Source organism: Ictalurus furcatus, chromosome 24 (assembly GCF_023375685.1).
Source record: "Ictalurus furcatus strain D&B chromosome 24, Billie_1.0, whole genome shotgun sequence".
Lineage (NCBI taxonomy): Eukaryota > Metazoa > Chordata > Actinopteri > Siluriformes > Ictaluridae > Ictalurus > Ictalurus furcatus.
The window spans coordinates 17,263,065-17,289,336 of NC_071278.1; the positions used below are offsets into that span (position 1 = coordinate 17,263,065).

General features: G+C 39.1%; 1 protein-coding gene across 1 annotated transcript in view; it reads left to right on the forward strand.

Moving 5' to 3' along the window:
* cdk6 (cyclin-dependent kinase 6) overlaps positions 1-25,328 on the forward strand; it is a 42,954-nt gene extending 17,626 nt beyond the window's left edge. Inside the window, exons 5-8 of the mRNA XM_053612459.1 lie at positions 13,063-13,172; positions 18,051-18,101; positions 18,408-18,543; positions 18,939-25,328. Of these exons, the coding sequence (XP_053468434.1) occupies positions 13,063-13,172; positions 18,051-18,101; positions 18,408-18,543; positions 18,939-19,088 (447 nt within the window). The 3' untranslated portion in view covers positions 19,089-25,328. The remainder of the gene's footprint in view (positions 1-13,062; positions 13,173-18,050; positions 18,102-18,407; positions 18,544-18,938) is intronic.
* The last annotated feature ends 944 nt before the right edge of the window (positions 25,329-26,272 follow it).

A 26,272-nucleotide genomic window follows, 5' to 3' on the forward strand; every position in this document is an offset into this window, starting at 1 on the left:
GATTGGAAGGTTGGAAGTTTTTGAGTTCAAATCCCAGCACCACCAAACTGCCACTGCTGGGCTCTTGCGCAAGGCCCTTAATCCTCAACTGCTCAGTTGGATAAATGAGATCAATGTAAGTTGCTCTGGATAAGGGCGTCTGCCAAATGCTATAAATGTATATGTAAAAAATTCCAAAGATGACTTGAGAAAAAGCATATGTGGAATTAAATGATTATTAAATACAGGACTGATTTCATGACATTTAAAGGCTGGTTATACTAAATTATACAGCCCTGCTTATGGAAAAATTATTGTACTTATTTAAAATTCTTTAAGTTCAGAACATGTTCAAAATTCCTGAAGTGTTTAGCATGAGCACTGCCATTGTGCGGCTGTCTCATAGCTCTTGTTCGTTCTTCCAGCATGTAGATGAGACAGGGAGAGACTGAGGGAGTGTAAGCTGGCAGACCACCCATTGGGTGCTGCCGATGTGGAGATTAGCCTGACCCTTCAAATCTCATGGGACCACTGCATTGTTGATCATTATAACGACTCCACTCTCCCGGTGGCCATTGTGCACCTCTGATTGACGGCGCAAAGCCTCGGGGCAAAAGCTCAAAATATAGCAATGTTTCTTTCTCGCCCTCTTGCCTTTTTGGATACATTAGCTGGTGTTTATCCTGGGTCATGTACAGACAGAAGAGAGGTGAAGCTGCTTTGGTTACTAAGCTACAGCACAGTATTCACACGCTTTATGATGGTCATAATGTACCTTCTGCTGCCTTCTCTTTTCACACGCTGAGATCAGAATAAGGCAATGGTAATGGTGCGTGTTGAAAACTGATGCCGGTTTCTAACAGAAACTGGTGTAAAAGTGGAATGTCCGTTTAAGACTGTTTAAGGATTGTCTCATGAAAGTCATTAGGAAAGCACCCAAGAGAACATTATGTGCAACATGTTGCTCATAAAATTAGATTTACTGAAGATTAACTGAATGGATATTCCCTGAATAATTTATTCTGATTCGTGTGTTATTTTTACCTCAGCTAAAGTTGAGGACAAAATGAAGAAGACAGAGAAACTGAATTTATACCACCCAGACCATCATTGTATCAGGTCTCAGAGATGTTCCTTCATTATCATATCATCATTAATGGCAAAATAGTGTTGAAAAATAAGATAAAAAAAGCAAAACCATAGAAGTCCAAATCGTTGCACGCCCTTCCTCAATGTTGGATAAATATAATAATAATACACGAGTACTCTGTATGTCCACCCTTTGCATTTATAACTGTCTCTAGCATCTTTGTGTATCTTCTGAGTAGCTTTTGTGATCCTCCCAGTTGTAATATTCCTGTCTGCCAATGCTGCCAAATTACATGGTCATGCGAACACTTCCCTTTTTTGTTTATTTTGCTTAATTGTTTTGCATTGATGCCTTCTTGGAGGACACACACACATTTTGTTATCATTTATTAGAATTTTTGTAGATCAATTTAAAAAAAAAGTGGTGCATTTGACTCTTTTTGCCCCGGAAACTAAGATATAATAATAATAATAAGAAGAAGAAGAAGAGGAAGAAGAAGAAGAAGAAGAAGAAGAAAAAGAAGCACCTTTATTTATATAGCAATGTTCATATATTAAAATGTAGATCGAAGAACTTTACAAAAAAAACTTTCAAATTAAAGTCAGCATTAGGGAAGAAGCAGAAAAATAATTTATCTAAAAATTAAAGAAAATAAAAATATAATGGACATTCTAAAAATAACAATAATAAACTAATAATAATAACAAAGTAACCATGACTAAGTAATTAATTATAAAGATAAATGTGATCATTTGTTTATGAAACTTAAAAAAAATAAAATAAAATAAAATATTAAAAAGAAATATTTAATACAAATTACATTTAGAAAATTGCCCATAGAATGGCAAATTAAACAACATGTCTAAGTAAAAAGCAGAGTTTTAAGCTGCTTTTTAAAATGGCTAATTGAAGATGCTTGCATTATGTCTTTGGGAGCATATATACTAAAATAAGCCTCACCACTTCTTTAGTGTTTTGTTTTTGGAGATGCAAACTTTTGCACTCAGCTGTAATAATTGTACTAACTAATAGAAAGTAAGGGGTTTTAATATGGTGAAGGGTAAGATGTAAGATTTTATGATAAAGAATTATCACATTCTAGTTCATGATGACTCAAGTGAATTAAGCAGCTGAGTCTGATGCAATGCAATACAGCAACAGAACTTTTGTGTCTTTGAAATATACAGTATAAATGATTTCAGTCTTCATTTGAGGCTGCTATCCCCTCAGCTGGTCAGCTTATTATTCAGTTATCCATCTTAAAGCTTATTATTGAAATTCATAGAGACTACATGAAACTTTTCAGAACGAGTAGGTAGTGTGAGGAATGTGAGTCTGGATCCATCAGAGCCCAGCATTTAAGGTTTACAGGATTGTAAACAGTACAGAACAGTACAGAAACTGCTATTGTTTGCATGGTGTTTGTGGTGTCATGCAGCTCGAGTGGCCTGATACAGCTTGTTTTGTGCTGTGTTAAAAATGACTTGATCCAGCAACTGTTTTTCTGCATACCACAAACTGCACAGCAGCCTTTGCTGTGGGTCCTCTGGGCCCTGATGCTTCCTTCCTCTCTTCCAGAGGAATGAATTCCTCATGTTGGCAAAACCTAACCACCGCCTTCTCCCTCCCTCTCTCCGTCTCTCCCTCCCTCTCTCTCTCTCTCTGTCTCTCTCTCTCTCTCTCTCTTACTGTGTGTTTTGCTTCCAGCGGTCACCATGCTCATCACTTCTGTAAACCAAACTATCTAGACTATCAGGTTTGATAGGGCCCGAAATACGAAAACTCGAAAATGACAACGTGACATACAGTCAGGTGAAAAATTAGTACACCCCATGGAAATTGTTGGCTTTTTTGACATATTTTGACAAGCAAGCATTTGATCATCTTTGAGACAGTGCCTATTAATGAAGTTGATATACCTGAAGGCAAAACTACCTTTTTCAATCATTCATCCAACAGAAATATCAATAGTCTGCACCAAACATGTCTGCTGTTACTTTAGCCAAACAACTCTATCTTTACTTCATCTGTCCAGAGCACATTATTCCAAAGGGCCTGGTCTTTGCCTATATGCTCATTGGCAAACTGTAGTCTTTCAAAGCCTTTTTCCTGGCACGCCTCCCATGCAGGTCAAATTTGTGCAATCTCTTTCTGATTGTAGAAGCATGCACTTTGACACCAACAGCTGCAAGACGTACTAGCAGATCCTGTGATGAAATGTTGGGTTTCTTAGAGACTTCTTTTTGCATCAGATGGTCTGCTCTTGAGCTGAATTTCTGGCCTCTCCGATCCTGGACAAATTGGAAGTCGTTTAAAATCTGCGTCATTTGCAGTGGAATGTGGAATGATGTATCGCAAATAATTTGGAGATCTTTTTAAATCCCTTGCCAGACTCATAGGCATCCACAACCTTTTTTCTGAAGGCCTAGATCTCTTTAGATTTTGGCACGGTGACACCATATACCTCAGTACCAAAGGGTACTAGATATGAGAGGGGTATAAATAAGACTGGTTCCACCTGCACTCCCTAAGCAGGTTCTAATCACTGGCAAACAACCTTGAACACCTGATTCAAATTATATGGATTAGAAGGTGTGATTAATGTACATTTACATTTATGGCATTTGGCAGATGCCCTTATCCAGAGCGACTTAATCTCTTTTTTCATATACAACTGAGCAATTGAGGCTTAAGGTCCTTGCTCAAGGGCCCAGCAGTGGCAGCTTGGCCGTGACCTTCCAATCAGAAGTCCAAAGTCCTAACCAGTGAGCTACCACTTCCAAATGTAGGGGTGTACTTACTTTTTCCATGTGACTGATCTTTTTTAAAAAAAATTAATTTAAATTGTGAAAATTACTGCTAAATGTCAATTTTATGTGTCATTTGATAGAGTGTATCAACTTTATTAATAGGCACTGTTTCAACTGAGATAGATCAAATGTTTGCTTGTCCAAATATGTTTAAAAAAGCCAACGATATGCCATATGTGTTAAATCAACTGCCATGTAAACATCATTTCTAGATTTGCTCAGACATGTTGCAGTTGGAGACGGTTGAGAGCAAAATGTGCCAGTTTACTGTGGCACCAGCATAATAGTTCAGTTAGCAATTTTTGCCAACTATTTGTGCATGCAAATGAGGCTAATAAAATAGATGATTTGGTGAATTATATAAACAGCAGATTATTGTGTACAAAAAAAAGCTTATATTTGAGGAGGATTTAGACAAATGGCTTTTTTGGGACGGAAGTATTTAACCTCTACCCAACATGGTGGTTAACAATCGCAGGAGGATCCCTACTGTCTGTTTTGAATTGTTACCGGCTATCCGAAGAGTAATTAAGATTCGTTCCAACTTCTAACCTTTAGATTTTAAAGTCCCCTGAAATGAAAATGAAAATATAATTTAAATATCCCCAAATGAGCATGCCGGTTGTTTGAACCTTTGTATGCGTGGCTGGGAGAAATTCATCGTTCAACACCCGTAACCTTTAGCTTCTTACGATGAATGATTTTGTTCTCCAAGCTTTCGCTTTAGCTGCTCTGTCTCACCTATAGTACCCAGATGTATTCCAGTCATAGCATTTCCCGTATAAGGTGCCAGTCCCTGAAACATCAGCTGAGTAAAAAGAGAATGAAGTGGGGAGTTAGAAGTGTGCCAGTGAGAACAGAAAGGCAGTGTCATCTCCACCTCTAGTGGGAACTTTTTCAGAACCAGGAGGTGAGCTGATGATTAAAGTGATGGTACGGTGGCACTCAAATATAAACCAGCGAGAGTGCTTGGGAAGAGTGAACATTCAGTATTCTTCTGTTATTCCTGGTTTAACTTCCTGAATGTTTTTTTTTTTTTTCCAACTCACATTCAAATATTGTCTTTATGCAAAACCTTCAAAAATGGTCTCTTTTTTGAGTTGGCTCTCTTTGTCTGGATGTAATGTGTAGTGTGTGTATTGTCTGTGAAAGGCTAAGGAATGTTGATATGAAACAGGTGAGATGTAATTTGACTTCATGAGGTCCCTGTTACACCCGGAATAATAGGTGAGGCTTGTACAAATAACCTTCTCTCAAACCGTTTTCTACTAGCACCTCAGATGTAGTGGAACAAGTAATTGCTTTAAATAACTTTGTCATATGTCTGAGAAACTGGAAGGCTATTGCGAGGGGTTACGGCTCCAGACTTTTCTCCCATGAAGATTTTTGTTGTCCTAAATGCACTCACATGAAGCCAGGTTTACTTTTGATCAAAATTGTTGATGAAACTAGAGATTTATTTTGAGCTGTAGTTTCCAGAAGGTTCTTGTGCCGAGGGGAAGCACAGCAAGTCGGTTTCTGCCAGACAATGTGCTTCTACTCTGGACAGACACACAGGCAGCGGCATGGCTGGGGAAAAAAAAAAGAAAACAAGGCATGCAGGAGAACACGTGCAACAGACTCTGGGAATGTTTAGATATCTCTTCCGGTATTCGAAAAAAGGAAGAAGAAGGAAGGAAGAAACGAAAAAGGAAAAAAAAGAGGTTGGGTTCCTGAACTGCAACAGACATCACAAACAGAGGCACAGCATGATGCACGAGGAGCTTTTTATTTGGTATTTCCTGTGTGACCCTCACCAATGGCTGTCCAGTGGTGAGCTCTTACTCTTACCTCTGTATGGATTGATTGCTGATGATGTCTTGGCAGCGGACCAGAGCAGCAGAAAAACTGATCGAGGGGGTGCAACAGCATCTGGATATTAAAGAGTTGCCTGTACCAGCAAAAAAATTACGGCATATATCAGGAATTTTCCGACTAATGATGTGCGGATGTGGTAGCACAGGGGAAAGAGAGGCTGACTGTACTCTCTTTGTTTGCTCAGAGAGGGCCCCATACAGCATTCCTGTAAGCTCTGCATATTTTGGCAGCAGTTGGGGGCGTTTTCTTTTTTTTTTTCTTCTTTTTTCTTTTTTTTTTTACTGTATACAGTTCTGCATGCATGCTTTGCTCACTTGTGACTTCATATATCTTTTTGCCATCTTGAGCAGGCCTGACAGACTTTTCTAAATGTGTCACTATTGTAAATGGGATTTCACAAGAGCAGAGAAAAAGCACTGAATGACTCTAGGGCTTGACAATAATGATGTTTACAGTCTGTTTGTACAGGAGGTGAGGAATGAAGCATCACAAGACAAAATATGACAAGAGGGGATATGAAAGACATTTAATCCACACATGTTCGTTTAATTGATTTGCACTGTGCATGTATAGAAATCAATGATGCCGATTTAATGAACGATACAATGCAAATATGGGCAACACAATGGCTTCTGATTTCCCGTGTCCATGTAAGCTTCGTACAAATTCTCCGGTTTCCTTCCACCTCCCAAAACCGTGCTGGTGGGTTAATTTGTGACACTACATTGCCCACTAGTTGTCAGTGTGTGTGTGCATGGTGCCCTGCGATGGACTGGCATTCCCACTTTATACCCGGTGTTCCTGGGATAGACTCTGGATGCACAACAGCCCTTACCAGGATAAAGCAGTTACTGAAGATGAATCTAAAATCTTATACTTTTATTTGATCACTTTCTTCATACTGTATTATTTGCCTTAATTCCTCAAAGTCGCTTAAGGTAGCATTTCCATAAACAACACTGTGAAACACTTTAATAGACTGAGAATTAAGCTTCTAAGCATGGGCTAATCATATCGCCTTCAAGATCTGTTATTAACTAAATAAGAGATCATTGGCAGAGGCTCATTTTTAAAGAAGGGCCTTTGTCCTCTGCCAAGTTAGTAGACTTGTCCATTTAAAAGTGTCCAAGGGCAGCCTGAAAGAATGTGGACGAAGGTCTTGTGTTGAAGGGGGCTTTCATCCTTCACTTCCTTTGAGAGAGAGAATGTAAACATAGGCTGATGGCCAAGCCCAAAGGCCAGCCTTATTCTTAATCTCATTGTATCTCTATTGTTTTAATTCCATGAGGCAGGGATGAAAAAGTGGAGGTTGGGGACTGTAGTGCTCGAGCGTAGTAGCTGAAACCATGTAACTGAAGAAGATGGCAGCCAGAGTGTTTTGACATCTCATCCTGTCTGTCTTTTTGTGCATTTTCTTGTCAATAGCGATCCAGTTTGGATTCAATATTTGTATATTAGGTGCAATATTTGTATATCGGGATGGTAATTGTGTTGTGTTGTCTGAGATGTGTGTGATTCTGATTCTGATACTGAAGGTGTCACAGTCACAGGTGGTACAGTCCAGTATAGTGGAAGTGCAGCTTGACCAATTGAGCCTTGTGTGATGTGGATGTGCTTGAGCAGCATTGCTGAGAAGCGCTGCAAAGCCACTGTTTCTCCTTGTGCTGAGTGAGCCCACGCCGTCTCACCAGATAGGAATGCACAGAATGCTGTCCTTTAATCTGAAGGCAGCCAGGATCACTTTATCTGACCCTTCAGTTAGCAGCCAACGGCACACAGGACCAGCCTGAGAGAGAGAAACCATTACCTCATGCAAAATAAGCACTACAGTTATAGCAGTAAGTATAACCATGTCAATGTATAGACATTTATTGTAGGGCTGAGACTCGCCGGTTTAAAGTAATGTTATCATTTTTCTCAAAAACATTTTGCACACATTTCAGTGTTTGCATCTTATGTGAAAGTTGTTTTTTTTTTGTGATATATGGTGCGACATATGGTGCGACATATGGTGCAAAACTTATCTCCCATAGACGTCCACAAGACATACAATACAACAAGAATTTTGGTTTTACAAAAATTCCCCCCCTGATTTTGGTCATCCGCCAATTCCCAACCACTAGCCAGCTCTGCCATATCATGGAACAGTAAGTCCACAGTAAGGGAGGGTGAAGGCTAACATGTGCTCCCTCCGAGACATGTGTAGTCAGGCATTTTGCTAAACTGCCACTCACAGTGCAATGCAGCACACTCGGAAGAAAGCGTTTTGCGCCCTCTTCTCCCATTCAGAGAGTGCCCAGAGAGACTCGAATCCTGACGATGCCACAGCACTACGTTGGCAAATTCAAAATTGCACTCTTCGGATGATGGGGTGAACAATTTTCTGATGAGAAGGCAGATGCTATTTCATTTGCAAGAACCTGATTTCCTTCGAAACCAAATGATTAGCAGTTAGCTTAAGAAATGGTTAGCAATTAGCTATGTAACAAATACTATGTTGTAAAAAAAAAACTACAAACACAACAGTAAAAATATTAATGTTGACAGTGAAAAAGAATTCAAACAACACTATATATGCAGCAGTATAATTTTAATCACATCCCCAAGTGGGTTGACATTTGGGGTTGACATCTAAATCCTGGAGTAAAAAATAAGGCCGAGTTTCATTTGGTTGCTTTCTCACTATAAGTAAAGAAATATATTGTTTAAATTGTCTTTATTGGACTGATTGTTATAAACGTGCAATACCACTCGATACAATCAAATAAAAGTTTAATAGCCTAACAAAATCAGCTCAGTATGTGTAGAGTCATCTAAATGAACATTTATCAAAGTGATGCCGGTTAGCGGTTAACACTTCAATGAGCTTTTAACTTTTAATTTCTTTTCAAAAATCCATTGACTCACATTTAAACACGTGCAGAGTCAAAATAAAGACACGAGAGAGACAAAACAGGCTGTGTTACAGAACAGTCCGTGACTTTCTGCCACAAAACAGGCTTTATAGAGTCGTCTGCGTCTCCTTGGAATTAACATACCCAGACATTTTGCATCAAGTTTTTAGATTGTGAAAAAGACCAAAATATCTTTATAAGGTGCCCGCTAGCAAATAAATAAAAAGCAGTGTCTTTCTGTTGGTGACCCCTGACACCCCTATTTCCCCCCTCCCTGAACCCCTCCCCGCTTCGTTAGTAATTACATCAGACCAGTGATAGGTGATGCTGTTTGAATACAGAAGCGTGACCATGACAGGGAAAAAGCTGCTCAGGAGTTGATCTTTAACAGTTTGCACTTCACACCAAAATAGTTTTGAAAGAATGTGAAGCATGCATGAAAAATGTCTTTTTGAGAAATACATTGGAATTTAGTTTTAACTGCTGGCTCAATAGTTCTGCACTTTGTGACTTCATATTGTAAGGAAAACAAACGATCTAATGAGGAATGCAGACAAGGCCATTTATTTACCTTCACCTCACACCCACTGCATTTCATTTTACAGTGCCTTGCGAAAGTATTAATCCCCCTTGGTGTTTTTCTTGTTTTGTTGCATTTCAACAATTATGTGCAATTAAAATGGATTTCTTTGGGGTTTGTACCATTTGATTTACACAACATGCCTACCACTTTGAAGGTGCAAAACCAAGGGGGTGAAAACTTTCTTAAGGCACTGTGTTTCATCATAATCACCGAGTTGTGTTTTGTGAGGAGCCAGTAGTCATGCAGATGGTGGCATGTGCCATTTAACAAAGGAATCCTGCTGTGTGTAAATGTCATGCGAAACAGTTTTACAGGCAAGTGACCAAATGAAAACTAATGTACAATGTTTATGGTCGCAATGTGTTGCTAGGTCTTTTTAGCACCAGTTTTAGTGTGTTTCAATATTGCTCATAAAGCCTATTTACTCATAATGGATCTATAGCGCTTTGTTAACTTTCTTCTGATCAGTGCAGTTTTATGTTTTAAATAAATACAACAATAGCACCTCAGTAGCTGAATCTTTGCCGGCGAGTTTTGCACAGCTATAGCATGTGTACCATAGGAGTAGAATGTGTGTATGTGTGTGTTAATCGAAGGCCACACCACAAACTCACAGCGCTGAGAAAAGCGGATATACTTCAGCTGTGGTTCTTCCTAGAAGTTAAACAGCACTCCTCCAGTACTGCTACTTATAGAGCTAGCGTTAGTGTAGAGTATACACTAAAGCTAAAATATAGAACTAACTAGCATATTTTGAATGCAAATTTGTGTAGTGAGTATTCTCAGGTGCTATTTATAAACCTATTTATGAAACTGTTTACTGTGACATACTCACTGTAGCCTGTCATGCTATCGTAATCATTTTATCAGTGTTCTTGTTGAGTTAATATCGATCTGAGCAACTTAGATCATACCACCGCTCCAATAGTCATAAGACGGAACCATCTGAATGGAGTCTGATTTTGAATGATGATGGAGAGCAGCTATTTTCGAATGAATCATGTGCCTATGTTTCAGTCACATGACAACAAAGAGACCAACAAGTTTCATCACTGGTTTCCTCTCCAGTTCCTCTTAATCAGGAAGACTAACTTGAGAAAGTGTCGGCGCTTAAAAATAACTCCTTTTACACATGAAAAATGTGGGTTTTAAATTTGATTCCATTCACACTGGTCTTGCACGAAGACCTTTACGTTTGCACAGTCAGAGGCTATAAAAGATTTAAGCCACAAATGAGTGAAGCGACCACAAGTTTTGAGTAAATTTATGAAGGCCGTTTATGTAGGAAATCCATATTGAGAAATGTAATGTATCAATGTTTTGGAATACATTGATGGCATACACAATTTGTACTTTTTCCAACGAGAACATATCAGTCCATTTATACTTATACCACAATGCTGTTGAATTGTTGTACCTGATTGGTCAGACGCTGTTCATTTTCGAACTTCAGAACTCTGATTTAATTTAAAGTAATCGAATTTATTAATTATCGTGTAGGACGACTTTCACTGTTACTGATGGAATCACTGCTGTCTGTTGGCTCGCCGGAATCTTTTTCTTTTTGTACGACGTTAACAAGGAACCTATCCAGTGACACTTGCTTTTGCCTCCTTTTAAGGATTTCGCGGAAATGTGACATTGCATTGTCGTTAAACAGATTCATCGCTCGCACTGCTACAGTCTTACTCGGGTGGTGCTTTTCTACAACATTTTGCACTGTTTCCCACATTTTACACACCTCCCTAATCTCATTTGAAGTGAGGGATTTCTCCGTCTTTTTCTCCTCGTCCTCCTCCTCCTCCTCAGACGAGACCTCCTCCATAACCTCTTGCTGTTGCTCGTGATGCAGATCCATCGGTTCGTCGGTGGTCAGCTCCTGGCCACGTTCCTCCACCGGCTCTTGAATGTCGTCTTCATTCACCTCCAGTCCCGTGGTCTTCCCCAAGGACACAATTTCATCGACAACTGACTACTCGCAACTCAGCTACTCGCATACCTCGTTTGTGCTTCTCGATGATTTCCTTCTTAACTTCCACCGTAATCATCTCCTTTTTCTTATCGCCTTCCTTTTCAAATTTTTTCTTCATGGGGGCCATTGTCGCAGTACAGTTACTACACAGTCACAACAGTTACAACACGCTCACACGGATGTCGACTATACAAGTGAGGCACGCTGACTGAGACCGAGCATGTGAGAGTAGAACCATCGGCTCAGTAGTGATCACGTGACGCTCGGCAGACAAAGCAGCGTATGCGTACTACAGGTACCCGTATTGCAAGACCTCGCTCGTATATCAAGTTAAAATTGAAATAACATTTAATTCATATCCTTCCTTATAGAGCATGTTTGATTAGTTCACCCCTTCGTGTTAATTAATAAGTTAACTAACCATCATGCACTAAGATCTACTCATGATTGAGGTGCTCATGATTCACGCATGAATTCATAAGACACATGTCATAGTTAAGGTTAGCTCTTCATTTATTTTGTGATTAGTACCTGCCTTAACTCATCATTAGTTCATATTTAAGTAAATATTAATTCAGGTATTGCTGCATGATTATTTATTTACTGTTATTGTAAAATGTTATCAGTTTGTGGCTTTTCTTATAAACAAGCGTGAAGAGAAAGTCGGGGAATGAGTGTTAATAACTGCTGTTCCATGTTCTGCAACCTTAAATGTGACAGTAAATACATTTATTTTATTTTTTTTTTTGATAGGATGTGTCCAAATAAAAAAAAACCTTGTAACCCTTAACAAGTTTTTGTGGTATAAGAGGAATAAAACACACTGCTGTAAAAGGAAAAGAATCCATGCCTCATAACGCTACCCTGCAATTGATTCTCTTCCTATAATGACCCACCCCATCATGTTTTATTCTGTAATTGTTTTTTTAATATACCGTGCTTCAGTTGAACAGTTCCTCTCCGTCTGAATTGCTGCGTATAGCTCTAATTAAGCTCTAATCAGGGACATACGGCCCGTGTGCTGTTCACAGCTTCCTTCCCACACCAGCACTCATTAAGCGCATCATTCTCTTAGCGCTGAGTCCTTTGGCACATTTTATGATACGCGCCCCCGATATACACCCCAGGCTTTGCTTACAAACACAGGGACGGCTGATTTGGCTGATAAGCCTGAGGGTTTCTGGGCTGCGAGCCCATGGGAGGACGGCATGTTGGAGAGGGAAAGCACCTGGAAGTCGTCCACTTTACTGGAACGGGGTCACTGAGTTTTGTCTGGAAGCTCTCCCTACTGTAGCTGCTCAGCTGTATGTGCCGTCTGCTGCAGCTGTAAGGCTAAGAGTCACAGAGTTTAAGGACTAAACATGGGTTTAAGTGAGAAAAAGCAGCAGTCAGATTTGAATAGTTTGATTAGTCATTAAAGGCTTTAGGCTCCATAGCGGCCTTGAGAAATATCCACGCCCTGTTGGAAAAACAAAACGGGGAAAACAGGATGCTGATTTATATTAGTTAGTGCTGTCTCATACTGGTTTATCTGGTCAGTAAGTTTGGAAAGCTAGCAAAAGTGGAGTGAGCATTCTGGTTTTAGTTTTTTTTTTGTTTTTTCCTCAGCAGGGTAGTGACTCTCTGTGAAATTTGTGCAATCTTGGCATACCAAAATGAGCATTTGGAGGCTTGCACTGCCAGATATGACTTCATACCTTACATAACTCATAGACACGGGGGCACAGAAACAAAAGTGCAGTGTGTATTTGTGAGCATCTTTGCTAAATATTAATAAAGACATATGCACAGAATCTGTGATGCTAACGATTGTCCTTGTGTCCCTATATGAACTGTCTGCATGTGACAATATATGTGACGCTTGTGTTGTACTGTAGGTGGTCACTCTTTGGTATCGAGCTCCAGAAGTGCTCCTGCAGTCGAGCTACGCGACCCCAGTGGATCTGTGGAGTGTGGGCTGCATCTTTGCTGAGATGTTCAGAAGAAGGTGAGGAAAACACATCCAGTTAAACCACTTATCAGAGCATTTCCCACACACACATACCCTTTTCACCCTTAAACTCACACCTTCTGCAGTCTCACAGATGGGAATGAGATTAAGTGACGCATATATGATGTTCAAAGCGCGTGTGCTCATTTAGACTGAAAGAAACACGTCGAGCCTAGGTGACCTGATTGCTCAGTTGGGAGCCCAGCATTGACAGTTGTTCACTACTTGGCGTGCACTCAAAAATAAAACAGAAGCAGCACGTGTTCAGCTTCTGACCTTTGGTTACAGCTTCAAAGCCACGGTGACTAACACTACAGTGTCTTAGTTTATAGTTTATCCTCAAGTGTAAACAGTGTTAATCTCTATAGAAGTCAGTGATATTTCAGTTTATCAATCTTATTTTGAATCGATTTCAGTGATTTGCATCAGACTGTGTAAGCAGGGCAACACCGCATGAGCTGTTTCAGGCAATGTATTAGTAACTATTCCTCAGTTTCACATTGAATGTAGAAAAGCTTTTTAAATGCCCTGTTCTTCATCGTGAACACATTTTTGTGGTCAGTTGGGGTTGTTAAACTGTTGGGGAAATACCATGTGCTGTGGTTGCAGAAGGCATGCGAGAACTTCAAGTGCCATGTTCCTCAATGTCGGCTGTAGCAACTGTCTCTGTTGACCTGCTGCTCAATGGCCTATGAGTACTGTGTTTACTGGAAATTTTGTAATTTACATAAGTTGCACCATTACGATACTCATGTGTAGGAAACTGTGGATCTGTTATGCTGCAGGCATTTTGCTGACATGGTTTGGATCCACTTGTTGTGTTCCCCTTAGAGGGAAGTGTCACTGCATCACTGATCATCGTTATTCTATGATGAAACATTTCTATCCCGATGGGAGTGGTCTCTTCCTGGATAACTCCGCCCCTATCCACAGGACATGAGGGCTCACTGAATGAATTGATGAGGATGAAAATGATGTAAATCACATGCCGTAGACTTCACAGTCAGATCTCAAAGCCAATTAAACACTGATGGGAGATGAGCACCATCAAACTGAGCAATTGAGGGAATATCATTTGGAAGCATGGTGTTTGTCACTTAAGCACAGTTCCAAAGACTTGTAGAATCTGTGCCAAGGCACACTGATGCTCTTCTGGTCACCTGTGGTGACCTAAAACCTTACTAAGAGACTTGATGTTATTTTTTTCCCTATAATTTGTGGCCAGTCTGTAAATTATGAACTCAATCGTAATAGGGAAAGAATGAATGAAAAGCACCACTCTGTTTAAGATAAGCAGTTATTCCTGTGAAGGGAAGGGTGCATTTAAACTGCGAGCTCAATCTGCAATCTGAATTTCCTTCCCCTAACCGCCACCAATAAGAGACACGTCCTTTCTTTCTGTGTAACGGCAGAAAGACCCCAGGTGGGTTTCGGGCGATAATATTGCAGCGTGGGCGGGTGTGGGTGCAATGAAATGTATGCCAAATTTGTTTTAACACACGTGTGTTTCCTACTTGTCGATGGCTGGCTGAGTGTCCCTCATTGTGCTGGGGAGGATGTGGGGGCTGATGTCTTCCTCTCAACACTCTTGAGGAGGGAGATGTGTATGATGGGGAGGCCAGATTGCAGATCTACTCACACACATCCTGTGTTTCACATCCTAACAGGCCTAACTGTAATATGCAATTATGCAAACTTCAGTTCAGGAAGTTGAAATAACAAGATTATTATTATTATTATTATTATTATTATTATTATGCTGCATACTACATTCTGCAGACCTTTCAAATGATCTTGTGACAGAAGGACCGAAGGTTAAGGTCAAGGAGACGTAGTGATTCTATTTGGTTCATGAATCACGAAACGATTTGATTCACAACTCGTTGGTTTTCCATTGAGCTCCAAAGTAAACAAAGCAAATAGAAAGATTTGATTCAGTTCAGTGCACTAATTATTGTGATTTGATTCACTGGTTCATGCTTCTTATGATAAGATTTTTTTTAAATGCACACTCCTGCCAGTCGCTGCATTCATGGTTGATTTATAAATGCTTCCTGAGCCATTCACATGCTGTTTTGGCACTAAAGAATGATATCCCAGACGACGGTATTAATTTTTATGTACAAAGTATTTGTTCAAACATCAGCAACAATTTTTTTTACAAACTCTACTTCATTTTATTTGCAGCATTCAAAATGTTCTAGTCTGAGAAAATGAATTAATAGTAACAGCCTTAGGTAGGGGGTTAGTACTGAGTTTGACTGAGCAAAACGTGTGACTTGACTGAGAAAGGTGTGTGTTACTGTGTGCACAAGACAGGTCCTCAGCAGGTTGTGTAACGTGAGGTGTTGTACAGGTAAGGCTGTCTCACTGACACAATACCCTAAGAAAAAAAGCCACCGCGCTGGGCTACTGGCCTACCTCCAAGAGTGCCAGAGGGCAGAAGGGAGACGCTTTGATCCATGCAGTACGCCTCCTTTTCTCTCTCTCTCTCTCTTTTCTTGAGAAGACTTTTTAAAAAGGCCACCTGTTGCAGATTAAAAGGCACCTGGGAGAAGCTTTTCCAGCGCTTCCATTCTGTTGTCTGAGAAGTGCACTGCATTCACAGATTTGAGTAATGGGGTTTAAAAGTCACTGGAGAATGATAAAGACATGGCGCACCTGAGCTAGCAACACTCTGTCTGGTTTATTGTTTTATTTACGGTTGAAAATGGGTTTTGGGGAGCAAGGTGTACAGCCTGGAGGGGATCTTTTTTTTGTTGTATCAACCAAGGAGGAAGTCCTTTTCAACATAACACATCTGACGTACTGTTTATTGCAGTCCTCCAATGCAGTTCACCTGGGTGGCCTAATTTCCTTGATTTCAGAGCATATCTTTAAGTCAGTGGGAGTTGTATATCTGAGATGGCAGAACGATTAGTCACCGGGTTTATGAATTATATCGATAATGCTGTTGACATTCCACCCATCCAACGGTTCACTGTGAGCGCTGACTTCTTAAGAAGACGTCCTTGTTTACTTTTTCACAAATATGCATTGTGTCTACATGTTTCTTCAAACATAAATGCTTTCGTGTTAACTCACACACACACACACACACACACACTGGAGCATTCCACTGGCTATCAGTGCGGAATGTGGACAGAGGGACTGGCACTTGGAGTGTGACTCAGCTGTGTGTCCTGGACTGGTGTGGTGCTGCGGCTGTGCCCACTCAGTCAGGATGCATAATATCAGCCTTGTGCACAAAACAACAACAACAACAACAACAACAAAAATGCTCCCTTCTTCATTCAGATTAATAAGTAGGCTTGGTGCAGGGGAGAATGCAGCTTCAGTGAATTTCAAGCATACATGTTTTGGCATGACGCAGGCTAGATTACTGTGTTTTTTTTTCCCATGCTGCTAGAAAATAGGACTGGTTTTCTCAGTTTTGCCCAGTTAGACTGTGAACATTTCACAATTTGAACTCTTGGCTTTCACCCTTTGGGAAATAAATGACATGTAAGTTTGGTCCATTCTGATGACACACAGTTAGCAAAAGAGAAGATTGATTTATTTATGTTGGTTTCACTTCTGACTTATAAAGAATGTTTAGAATCTGAAATCTGACAGGAAGATATGAAGGTTGTACTTGAAATAATGATTGTCTGACTAGCCAGAAGACACTCTGACAGCGTAATTACTCCAGCGGGTAAAATGCACGTCTGATTGAGTCAGAATGAACTTTCCGAGGTGATGTTAGGCAGCGGTTAGATGAAGCAGAGAGCTAACATGTGGTCTGAGCCGCCTCTTTGTCTCGTTACAGTCAGTTGAGTTCCGCACTGTTGTGTATTGAAAGGCCTCGTGCTGATCTCAGATGTTCGCTGTAGTAGAGCGACCTCTGGTGAAAACTACAGAGCGTGCCACAGACGCATTCTATTACAGTGAAATTCAGGGATAGAATATAGATGCCATGTGTGAGAGCAGGACTTGTTATAGCTGCTCGCAGACTCTTTCTGATGTTTTTTAGATAGTCCGAGCCACTATTTCTCATGGCTCGTTGCTGTTCCCCCACACAGCGGCATACAGACAGCCAAAGCAGACTACAGGGATAAATAGCTTTCCGCCCCCTCACCCCCCACACCCCCCACCCCACCATGGTGAATGTGGTTCGGATTCAGTAATAGTGACTGGAATTTGTGAGCATGCCAAGGGAAGCATGCCCGCCTACAGGCATCGTGACGGGCCAAAGCCACCGCAAGCAGCAGTGGTCCAGGCAAGAAGACTCCAAAACGAGTGCCGCTTCATCTCATCATGTGCTGAAAAAAGCCCTCAGTCTTCTCTCTCTCTCTCTCTCTCTCTCTCTCTCTCTCTCTCTCTCTCTCTCTCTCGGCCAGGAAACTACAGCATTAACAGGAGTGTAGCTCCTCACATCAGTACTGCTATATGACATGGCTGGCTTTTTCCAGGGGATTTTTCTTCTCTCCTCTTTCTATATACTCATGTCTGCACGAAAGCATCTTACAGTGTTAACAGACCCTGTTCACAACATTTAAATGTGTGAATGCCACAGACGCAAAGTGTTTACACTGTGTTTTACAGAGTACACTTTGTAACCCTGTGTTTATAAGCTTGCATGCTATTATTCAAACTGTGTGGTACCAGTCATAATAGTGACAGTTTTTAAAGCTTTGAGTTTAGGTCAGAACCATATTTATAGTAAGAAACTTTAATACACTTCTAATCTAATCTACAATCACTAATGAATTAAATATATGCTGTATCTATGAGAGTTGCTTGTAATCATGAAAGAAGTATATTTAACAACATACACCTCTTTTAGTGCTAAGCGTCATTTTACTAACCTCTGTATTCGATTTTGCTCTCTTTTAGACCGCTTTTCCGTGGGAATTCTGATGTTGACCAGTTGGGCAAGATTTTTGAGTAAGTATGATTTTAATTGATTAATAAATCCTCTTTAGGTGATAGATGAGCATTACGGTAAATATATGGCTTTAACCAATACAGTAATACATATTTTCAAATGGAAAAGGTTTAACAGTACTTATGACACCCGCAGCACTTCTAGAAAGTTGTGATGCAAATGTGTTATAAACATAATGAGTGCAAACACAACAAGGAATCATGTTAGTGAGCATGATGAGATGCTTGTGTTGCTGCTGCTGCTGTTGATGATGGTGATGATGATGATGATGATGATGGTGGTGGTGGTGGTATCGATGATTCCAGCGTGGTTGGAGTCCCTCCACCTGAAGACTGGCCCCAGGAAGTGGGTTTGCCTCAGAGTGCCTTTCCCCCTCGCCCCCCTCAGCCTCTAGAAGACCTGGTGCCTGATATGGATGAGCTTGGAAAATCACTTCTACTTGTATGTATCTGGAGTATTGCTCATTATCAAGTGGTTTTAAGGCTATAAGCCTGGGTTGTACCAAACAAGATTAAGCTTTAACTTGGATTGAATTGAATTTGATCTTTTAATCCAGTTGCACCAACTTTTCTCTGATTTACAAATTCATCCCTGGTCGACAGCTAGAAATAATCACAGGTCAAGGTCTTAAGTGAAGATTTTAATCAGTTAAAAAGTTATTCGAATGAAAATTAAACTTACCAAAAAATTCTTTGTTGATGCAACCCACCCTTTACTTTAATCTTTTCCGTAAATAAAATCTACAGTCCTTGCATCAAACAAACATGTCTTCATTTTAGATTGCTTTTCTAGCATATTAAGAGAATTTAATGCAAATTTTTTCTCAATCTTCACAGAAATTTCTGTCGTTCAACCCAGGCCGAAGGATATCGGCTTATGATGCCCTGTCTCACCCATACTTTCAGAGCCTGGACAGCACCAGCAAGAGTCTCTATGCCCAACCCTTCCCGAGCAAAAAGCCCTCCCTGGAGGAGAGAGCTGCTTGAAAAACTTTCCTTATTTTTATAGACTCACTGGCACAAGCCCCTTTTTGAACTTGTCTTCCATCGCCGCATTACATGCTGCTTTTAGGCCTCGTTGAAGTATTACCGCAATTTTTGGTTGATGCATTTTCACTGCAGCAGGTAATATCAGTGTCACTGCCTGCGAAAAAAAAAAAAAAAAACATCAAAAGCTGCTTTCCTGCCTGCCTGTCTTCCTTAGCAGGAAGTCCCTCTGCTCAGAGGAAACTCCACTGCCAGATACCTGATACAGAGGCTGCTACACCATGTTGCCAGGGATCACTCTGTCTTGACGAATGCCATAAAAATATAACTGCCAGGACTTAGCTAATTCTTAGCTGAATAATTCACACTGCTCTAGATCAGCAAGTTCACTGCCTGTGACTGACTCAATATCATATTTGAATCCTGAAAAACCATATAGGTTTCACTGCTAATGTGGGTCTGTTGAACAGAACCACACTCTATAAGATGGAGTTGCACACACACACACACACACACACACACACACACACACACACACACACACACTCTTTTGCTCATGCTCTAAAAGTGCCCAGAGTCAAGCATTTCGGTAAATTATCTGTCGGTATATCCCCCAAGGCTGGTCTTTGTGGACCTTGACAGCACATTTAATTCAGTGCCTTACGGAGAATGAGAAATCACACAACTACGGTTTAAGCCCTCACCACTGTCGAGGCCTTGATGACCCTTTATTAATCCAGCAGACACCCAACACTTCAGGCTGGTTTTCTGGACACAGACTAAAGTCTGGTTTATGCTTCATCATGAATATTTTATAGAATTTCTGAAAACGAGGTAGTAAACACAAAGTAGTGATGACATAGATGAAGACATTGAAGTTCTTAGTGTGGGCTCATCTGTGGAACATGATATTGAACCGCACCATCTCAGCAGTGTTGGGCAAGATATTTTTTCAAAATAGAGTTATCTGCAACACAAGCTATTTTACATAAAAATTCTAAACACTGATCGCATAGAAACAGTTTTTTTTTCTCCAAGACCATTTTATGTAAATGTGGTTTACAGAAAGTAGTGTTGCATCAGGTAGCATCCTGCTTCACTGCTCCATGGCTTGATAATGAGCTTCACATATTTATGTGGGTTTCCTCCAGGTACAAAGGCTTCATCAGACCTCCTAAAAACATGCCAGTCACCAGATTGGGTACTTTAAATTGGTGTAAATGCAAATGTTTTTGGTGCATTTCCACTTTGCTCCCAGTGGAACCTTTACAGCCCTGACCAGGATAAAGCAGTTGCTGAAAATGAATGAATGAATCATGTCCATAACTCAACTTATTTAAAATATATTTTCTAAAAGCAACATCAAGAAAATGAAACATTTTTGGCTGTTATTAATAGTGTTTGGCTAAAAGAGTTGAACTCTTGACAAGCTCACTGACATGTTCCCAACTTGCTGCTGGGAAATGTAGTTAACTAATACAGCACAACATTGCATCTCAGACCACTTTCAGACCGGATCGTCTTCAAAAACTGTCACTGGGTTGAAGCTGCCACCGGTTCCCACGGCTTTCCTACTGCTAGCCAATAGAAGCACAACTGGGTGGCCCAGTTGGACATTCAGTTTTGAAGCGAAACTTTTCCAAATTGTGTTGCACCCCTCCCTCCTATCTGAATTGCTTTTCTGATCTCTGGAAAGAAGCATAAACCAGTCTTGACCAGTGTAAATTAGTGTCTGGAAACCTGGCTCTTACACTTCTAATAATATAGCAACACATTATAGTCTATATCTACACAACTTGTTCTTTCTACACTGTTCAATTATTTTTAATATCAGTGTTGATTGTTGATGACTTATTGGGGTAAAGTCTTAATTTTAGTTGACTTGAAGGTGTAGGGACTTGTATGTATGACTCGTATATTCTACAGTATGTATGCACCCTGTTGTTGTGTAAATGGAGTAGTAACGCCTTATGTAGTTTGAGGGCTGACCCTCACTGGGTAGGATTTTACAGTTGAAACGATTTGTTATAAGAGCACGAAGAAGCGTAACTGGCAGGTGATTTGAAAAAAAAAAATAATTGTAGTGCAGTAATGCTCGAGCAAGTAGAAAATGTCTAGCTTTAGAGACAATGAATGAGGCGTGAAAGGGTCGTTTTGAGAGATTAAGAGTGTTTGCAGAGGTTGACGAAGGGTTATGTAATAACTGTGTTTTTTTTTGCAGAAATTCAGGACTTGTACATTCAGTTTGAACTTCCATTTCATCCTTCCATTTTCCAATTCACTCAAGTCTGGATTGATGATAGCCAGGTAGCTCAGAGACGTATCCAGCTTTTTGTCTGGCTCTTCAGATGAGTCAGAAAGGGGAAGGAAAAGAAGAAGGAAGAATGCTGCTTTAGAAATGTAGGATGTGGCCCAGGAGCTTGGTCCAAGATGAGGCTAAACAGAAGAGAACAACACCCGTATACTGTGTCGTAGGCCTTTATCCACAGGTTCATCCATATAAGCACTGGTGCTTCCTTCATACACTCAGGATCTCAGTAGACTCATTGGTTCGTACTTATTAGATAGCTCTGATTTTACAGGTGATCTGTGATGGACTTTTTTCCTTTCATAGTAAAGAACAATATCTGATCAATATAACTCACTCTACCACACACACTCAGGTCTATTTATGGTTGTTTATGCATAGATTCAACAGGTTTCATATCTGTTTCAGTTTAATCTTGTTTTAACATTAGTGCATAGTAAATTAAGTCTGCAAACTAGTCACTGTATTAATTCCAAAATAGCATAGTACAATAAATGTTGCTTTCAGACTATTTATGGCTATATTTACACACGTTCATCGGGTTACTGGTATCAGCAGACGTTATAACAATTAACACTGTTACAGTCTGGACTTTTACATTTATGAAGGTTTTGAATGATTAATGTCTTTTAGTCTAGAAAACTGGACTTGCGTTTTAAGCGTGAAGACATTTCACCACTCATCTGTAGTACAATATAATAAACACGGTCCAGCATAATGAGGAATTTCCAGAATTGTATGTTAAGTGAGTAAATTAACCACTTAGATGAACAGGAGAACAAATTCCTCAGGGCAGGACCAAGCTATCTGCCTATACCTGAAAGACAGGCAACATTCACATCAATTCACACTTCCAGATGCAAGTGTTAGCCCAGTCTCATGACATCCAGGTGTAAGGTAGTTGGAAATTTCCAGCTATTTAGCAGAGCTGATGAAGTCTTCATGATTGAAACTCAAGTCCATAGAGGACTACAAGACATTCTGGACACGTATATGTGTGGCGATCTGGGGAGAAAAAAAAAACCTGTGAGATATCTCAGTGGCTGAACTCTGAAAAACAGCCAAAAAATAGGGAAAACAAAACAAAAAAACATAAACAAAAACAACACAAAAAAAAAACAAGGTTTTGACCAAAATTGGGGTTTTCTGTCTCTAACATACATTAAGACTAGAAATTTAACAAATCATAAATATATTTCACAAAAACAATGTTTTTATGTTTTTATTTTCTTTTGGGTAAGGAGCAAGTTTAAGAAAAGAGGTCTGCCTAAAGATAAACGTCTGCCAAAACATTGCTAACTAAGTGTGATTTTCTTAGACGGTGAATGTTATGTTGAATAGTTACATACTGTAGTGAAATGCATATAAGCATACAATCCAATCAGTTTTTAATCAGATACTGACTGTCAAAATGTCCATGATGCTCCTGCACTCCAACAGAGTCGTAATGACAAGGGGTTTCCCAAGCTGCCACACATACAGATTTATAATAAAACATGGAGACAGTTTTGTCTTTTTTTTTTTTTTTTTTTGTTTTTTTTGGGTTGCTGTTGCTTCTGACACTTTACCGCTAACATTCCTTCCAGTTTTTTTCCATGTGTTGTTAAAAACTCTTCTTCTCTTTTGGGCAGTTCCTCAATATGACTGTTTGTTCAGACATAGCATGTTCTTTCTCTCTCCCAAAATGAGGAGCAAATGAGGATTGTTGTTATTTTAGTGGGCATTAGATGTCAAAAAGTACAAATATTTACACTAGAAAGTGCTAATTGTACTCGTTTGATTACAGCATTCATTCCGCACTAAGCCTTTTCTGTCTCACATAAAGTCACAATGGCTTGGAATTAAAGCTGAGCTCAAGGCTAAAGCTTTGGAATGTTAAACTAAGATAGTAACAAACTAAGATGTGACATTTGTCACAAATAGCACCTTGAAAATCACCCGAGTCACCATATTTGTGAAACATTAAAATGGAGTTTCCTCTATATTTCTCATTTGCTCTATATTTTCTCAAGATCAATACACGAGGGTGACATAAACAATGAATTGAACTATTTTTCTTTAGTGTTTTCTTTTGCTTTAGTTGGGAATTGAAATATAATCAGTTGAGTTTTATTTAATCAGTTATCAATTTTACATTTTTTATTGTATTTGCTGGATAGTGGTACTTTGCTTTTGTTTTCATTTCTTATCTTCCTTATATTTTGTCTCCACTTTATTTTTTATGATTTTTTTTTTTTTTTTTAGTTTATTTATTGCATTTTAATAGAAATACATTGAAAAGATTGTTTTGTGAGAATGAAACCTGCCTATTTAGCTGGTAATGTATTGATGGTGCTATGATATAAGAATTTCCTAAACTTGAAATGGAATCACTATCAATATGGGGCAAATTTGTGTTTAGAGAACCGCAACAGGGAACATTCAAGATTTCAATATTGCTTTTCCATTTTTGTTTTTATTTTCAACATACATTTCCCATATAAAACAAATTCAATTAGGGCCCTCATGACATATATATGCCATATATTAGACTTGAATTACTTTATAATGAATGGTAATCCTGCTGATTCCACATAATTTGCCTTAAATGCTACAAATAACCAAGGAACCGACTCACTGTGCAGATCAAATCTGTACTTCTACTGAATTCCCCAAATTACTGCGCATTTTCTGAAAATGGAATAACTGCCTTGTTTCAAGCTGTATCCAGGACTATAATGAACTATTATTGGTCTTTTTTTCTTTCTTTTTCATTTTAGTGTCCACCACACATATGGATTTCATTGTACTTTGTATTTCACTGGAAAATTAAGAACTATTTCAAGTTGTTTGTGAGATATTTTATCTTTCTTGATTTTCCATGTCTTTAACCTAATAACAAAAAAACAAACAAAAAAAAAATAGGCTGTTGTTTGCATTTATATTATACTTTGTGGCTCTGTGTAATCTTTACCTAATTGATCATTCTGATATTTACTGATTTGTTTTGTTGCTTATCTTTCTGCTTAGCAGCATTTTAACCATACACAGTAACCAGAAGTAGGTTTTGTTCAGTGATGTGTTTTTGTCAGTAGGTGTCGGGATATTTGTTCTGAAAGCTGGTGTGTGGATTTCTGATCTACATTGTTTATTTCAGTTACTGTTCTTGGCACTTACCAGTTCCTGAAATGGTACTCATAACACGTGGTTTATAACACATGCATAGAAGCATCGAAATGTTACAGATTTCTTTTTCTTTTTTTTCAATTGATTTTTCGGCCTTTTTTTTTCCGGTATGGAAGTGATTGCCTGTATTATTCTTAATCAACTTTCATTTTTGAGAAACTGAGGTATTTGGCAGCTTTTCATGGACTTAATATGACAACTGAATATCAGCAACAACTACAGCAGATTTCTATAGTCAGTACCTAATGTAAATCAATATTATAAACCATAAAAATGGCTACTGTCAGTGGATTTAGACGTTATCATTTGAACTTTTGTTTACTTTTACCACTGAGTCAGAATCACAAAAAGATACCTGAATTCATTTTCCTTTGCTGCTTCAGTTTAAAGCTTTGAATGAGAATATATCCAAGATTTCCTTGAACCAGATTAAAGTGAGAGTATCATTACTGGCCATGGCTCTTTTTACCATTTTAATTTTATCCTTATTTTACACCCCCACCCTTGTTTCGTGCATAAATTATTTATACATAAGATTTCGTATTTGTCTTATTGTTTGTTTGTTTGCTGCTAATTTTTCACAGCTTGGCACAAATACATGATGAAAAGTACCCGCCTAAATTTCATGACATTGATCAATAAAGCTGCTTATGCTCATTTGTTGCATGTGTAACTGTCTGACATTGGTTTTTTTTTTGTTTGTTTGTTTGTTTGTTTGTTTGTTTTTTAAAATCTTTTTTTCCCTTTAAATAAACATTTTAAAATGACTTTGTCTAATCTCGTTCATGAAATTTTGAAGATCTGTGCCACAGCTGGCAGTTAGCATAATAGCAAAACAGTTGTGTGTTGTGTGAAACAAGTAAATAATTGATCGTGGACAACATAACAGCATAAAGTCATAAATTCATAAAGTGAAATGAGTCCTAGTAATCTATTGTTCCAAGAGTGATTGTCATAGTAACAATTACAAAACTAATAAGTTCATCAGTTTATTCAGTCATGAGAGTGAGATGATGAAATTATTCACTTTACCCCATTTATTGTTGTTTGGTTGATGTTGAATGGTGTGTGTGTGTGTGTGTGTGTGTGGTCCTCTGCACCCCCTGGTGGGTTGAACTGTACTGTACTGTACACATTGAACAGTACTGTACATTGAAGGAAACCATGAATGAAGAATAGTGCCTCTATGTAGTGTAATATACTGTACTGAATTGTAATGTGCTATAATAAACTGCACTGTTATGTAATGTACTGTAATATTCTCTACTATAGTGTACTGTTATGTAATGTACTGTAATATCCTCTACTATAGTGTACTATGTACTGTACTGTAATGTAATAAGATAGGATGAGATATGATTTATTGATTTATTACATTTCACAAAGGACATTTTTGTACCAACTTTCTCAAGACAATACAAACAACAATGAACAAACAACAAGGAAAAGAATGACAATAAAAAAAAAAAAAATCACTCACTTTCAGTAATTGCTTTATCCTGATCAGGGACTGGATTCCCTGAGCTATCAGGGCTATTATATTATATTAGAGCTATCCCAGGAACACTGGACGAGAGGCAGAAATACACCCTGGACAGGAGACCAGTCCATGCACACACACACACACACACACACACACACACACACACACATTCACACATTCACACCTAGTAGCGAATTACTTTAGCTGATCCACCTACTGGCATGTGGG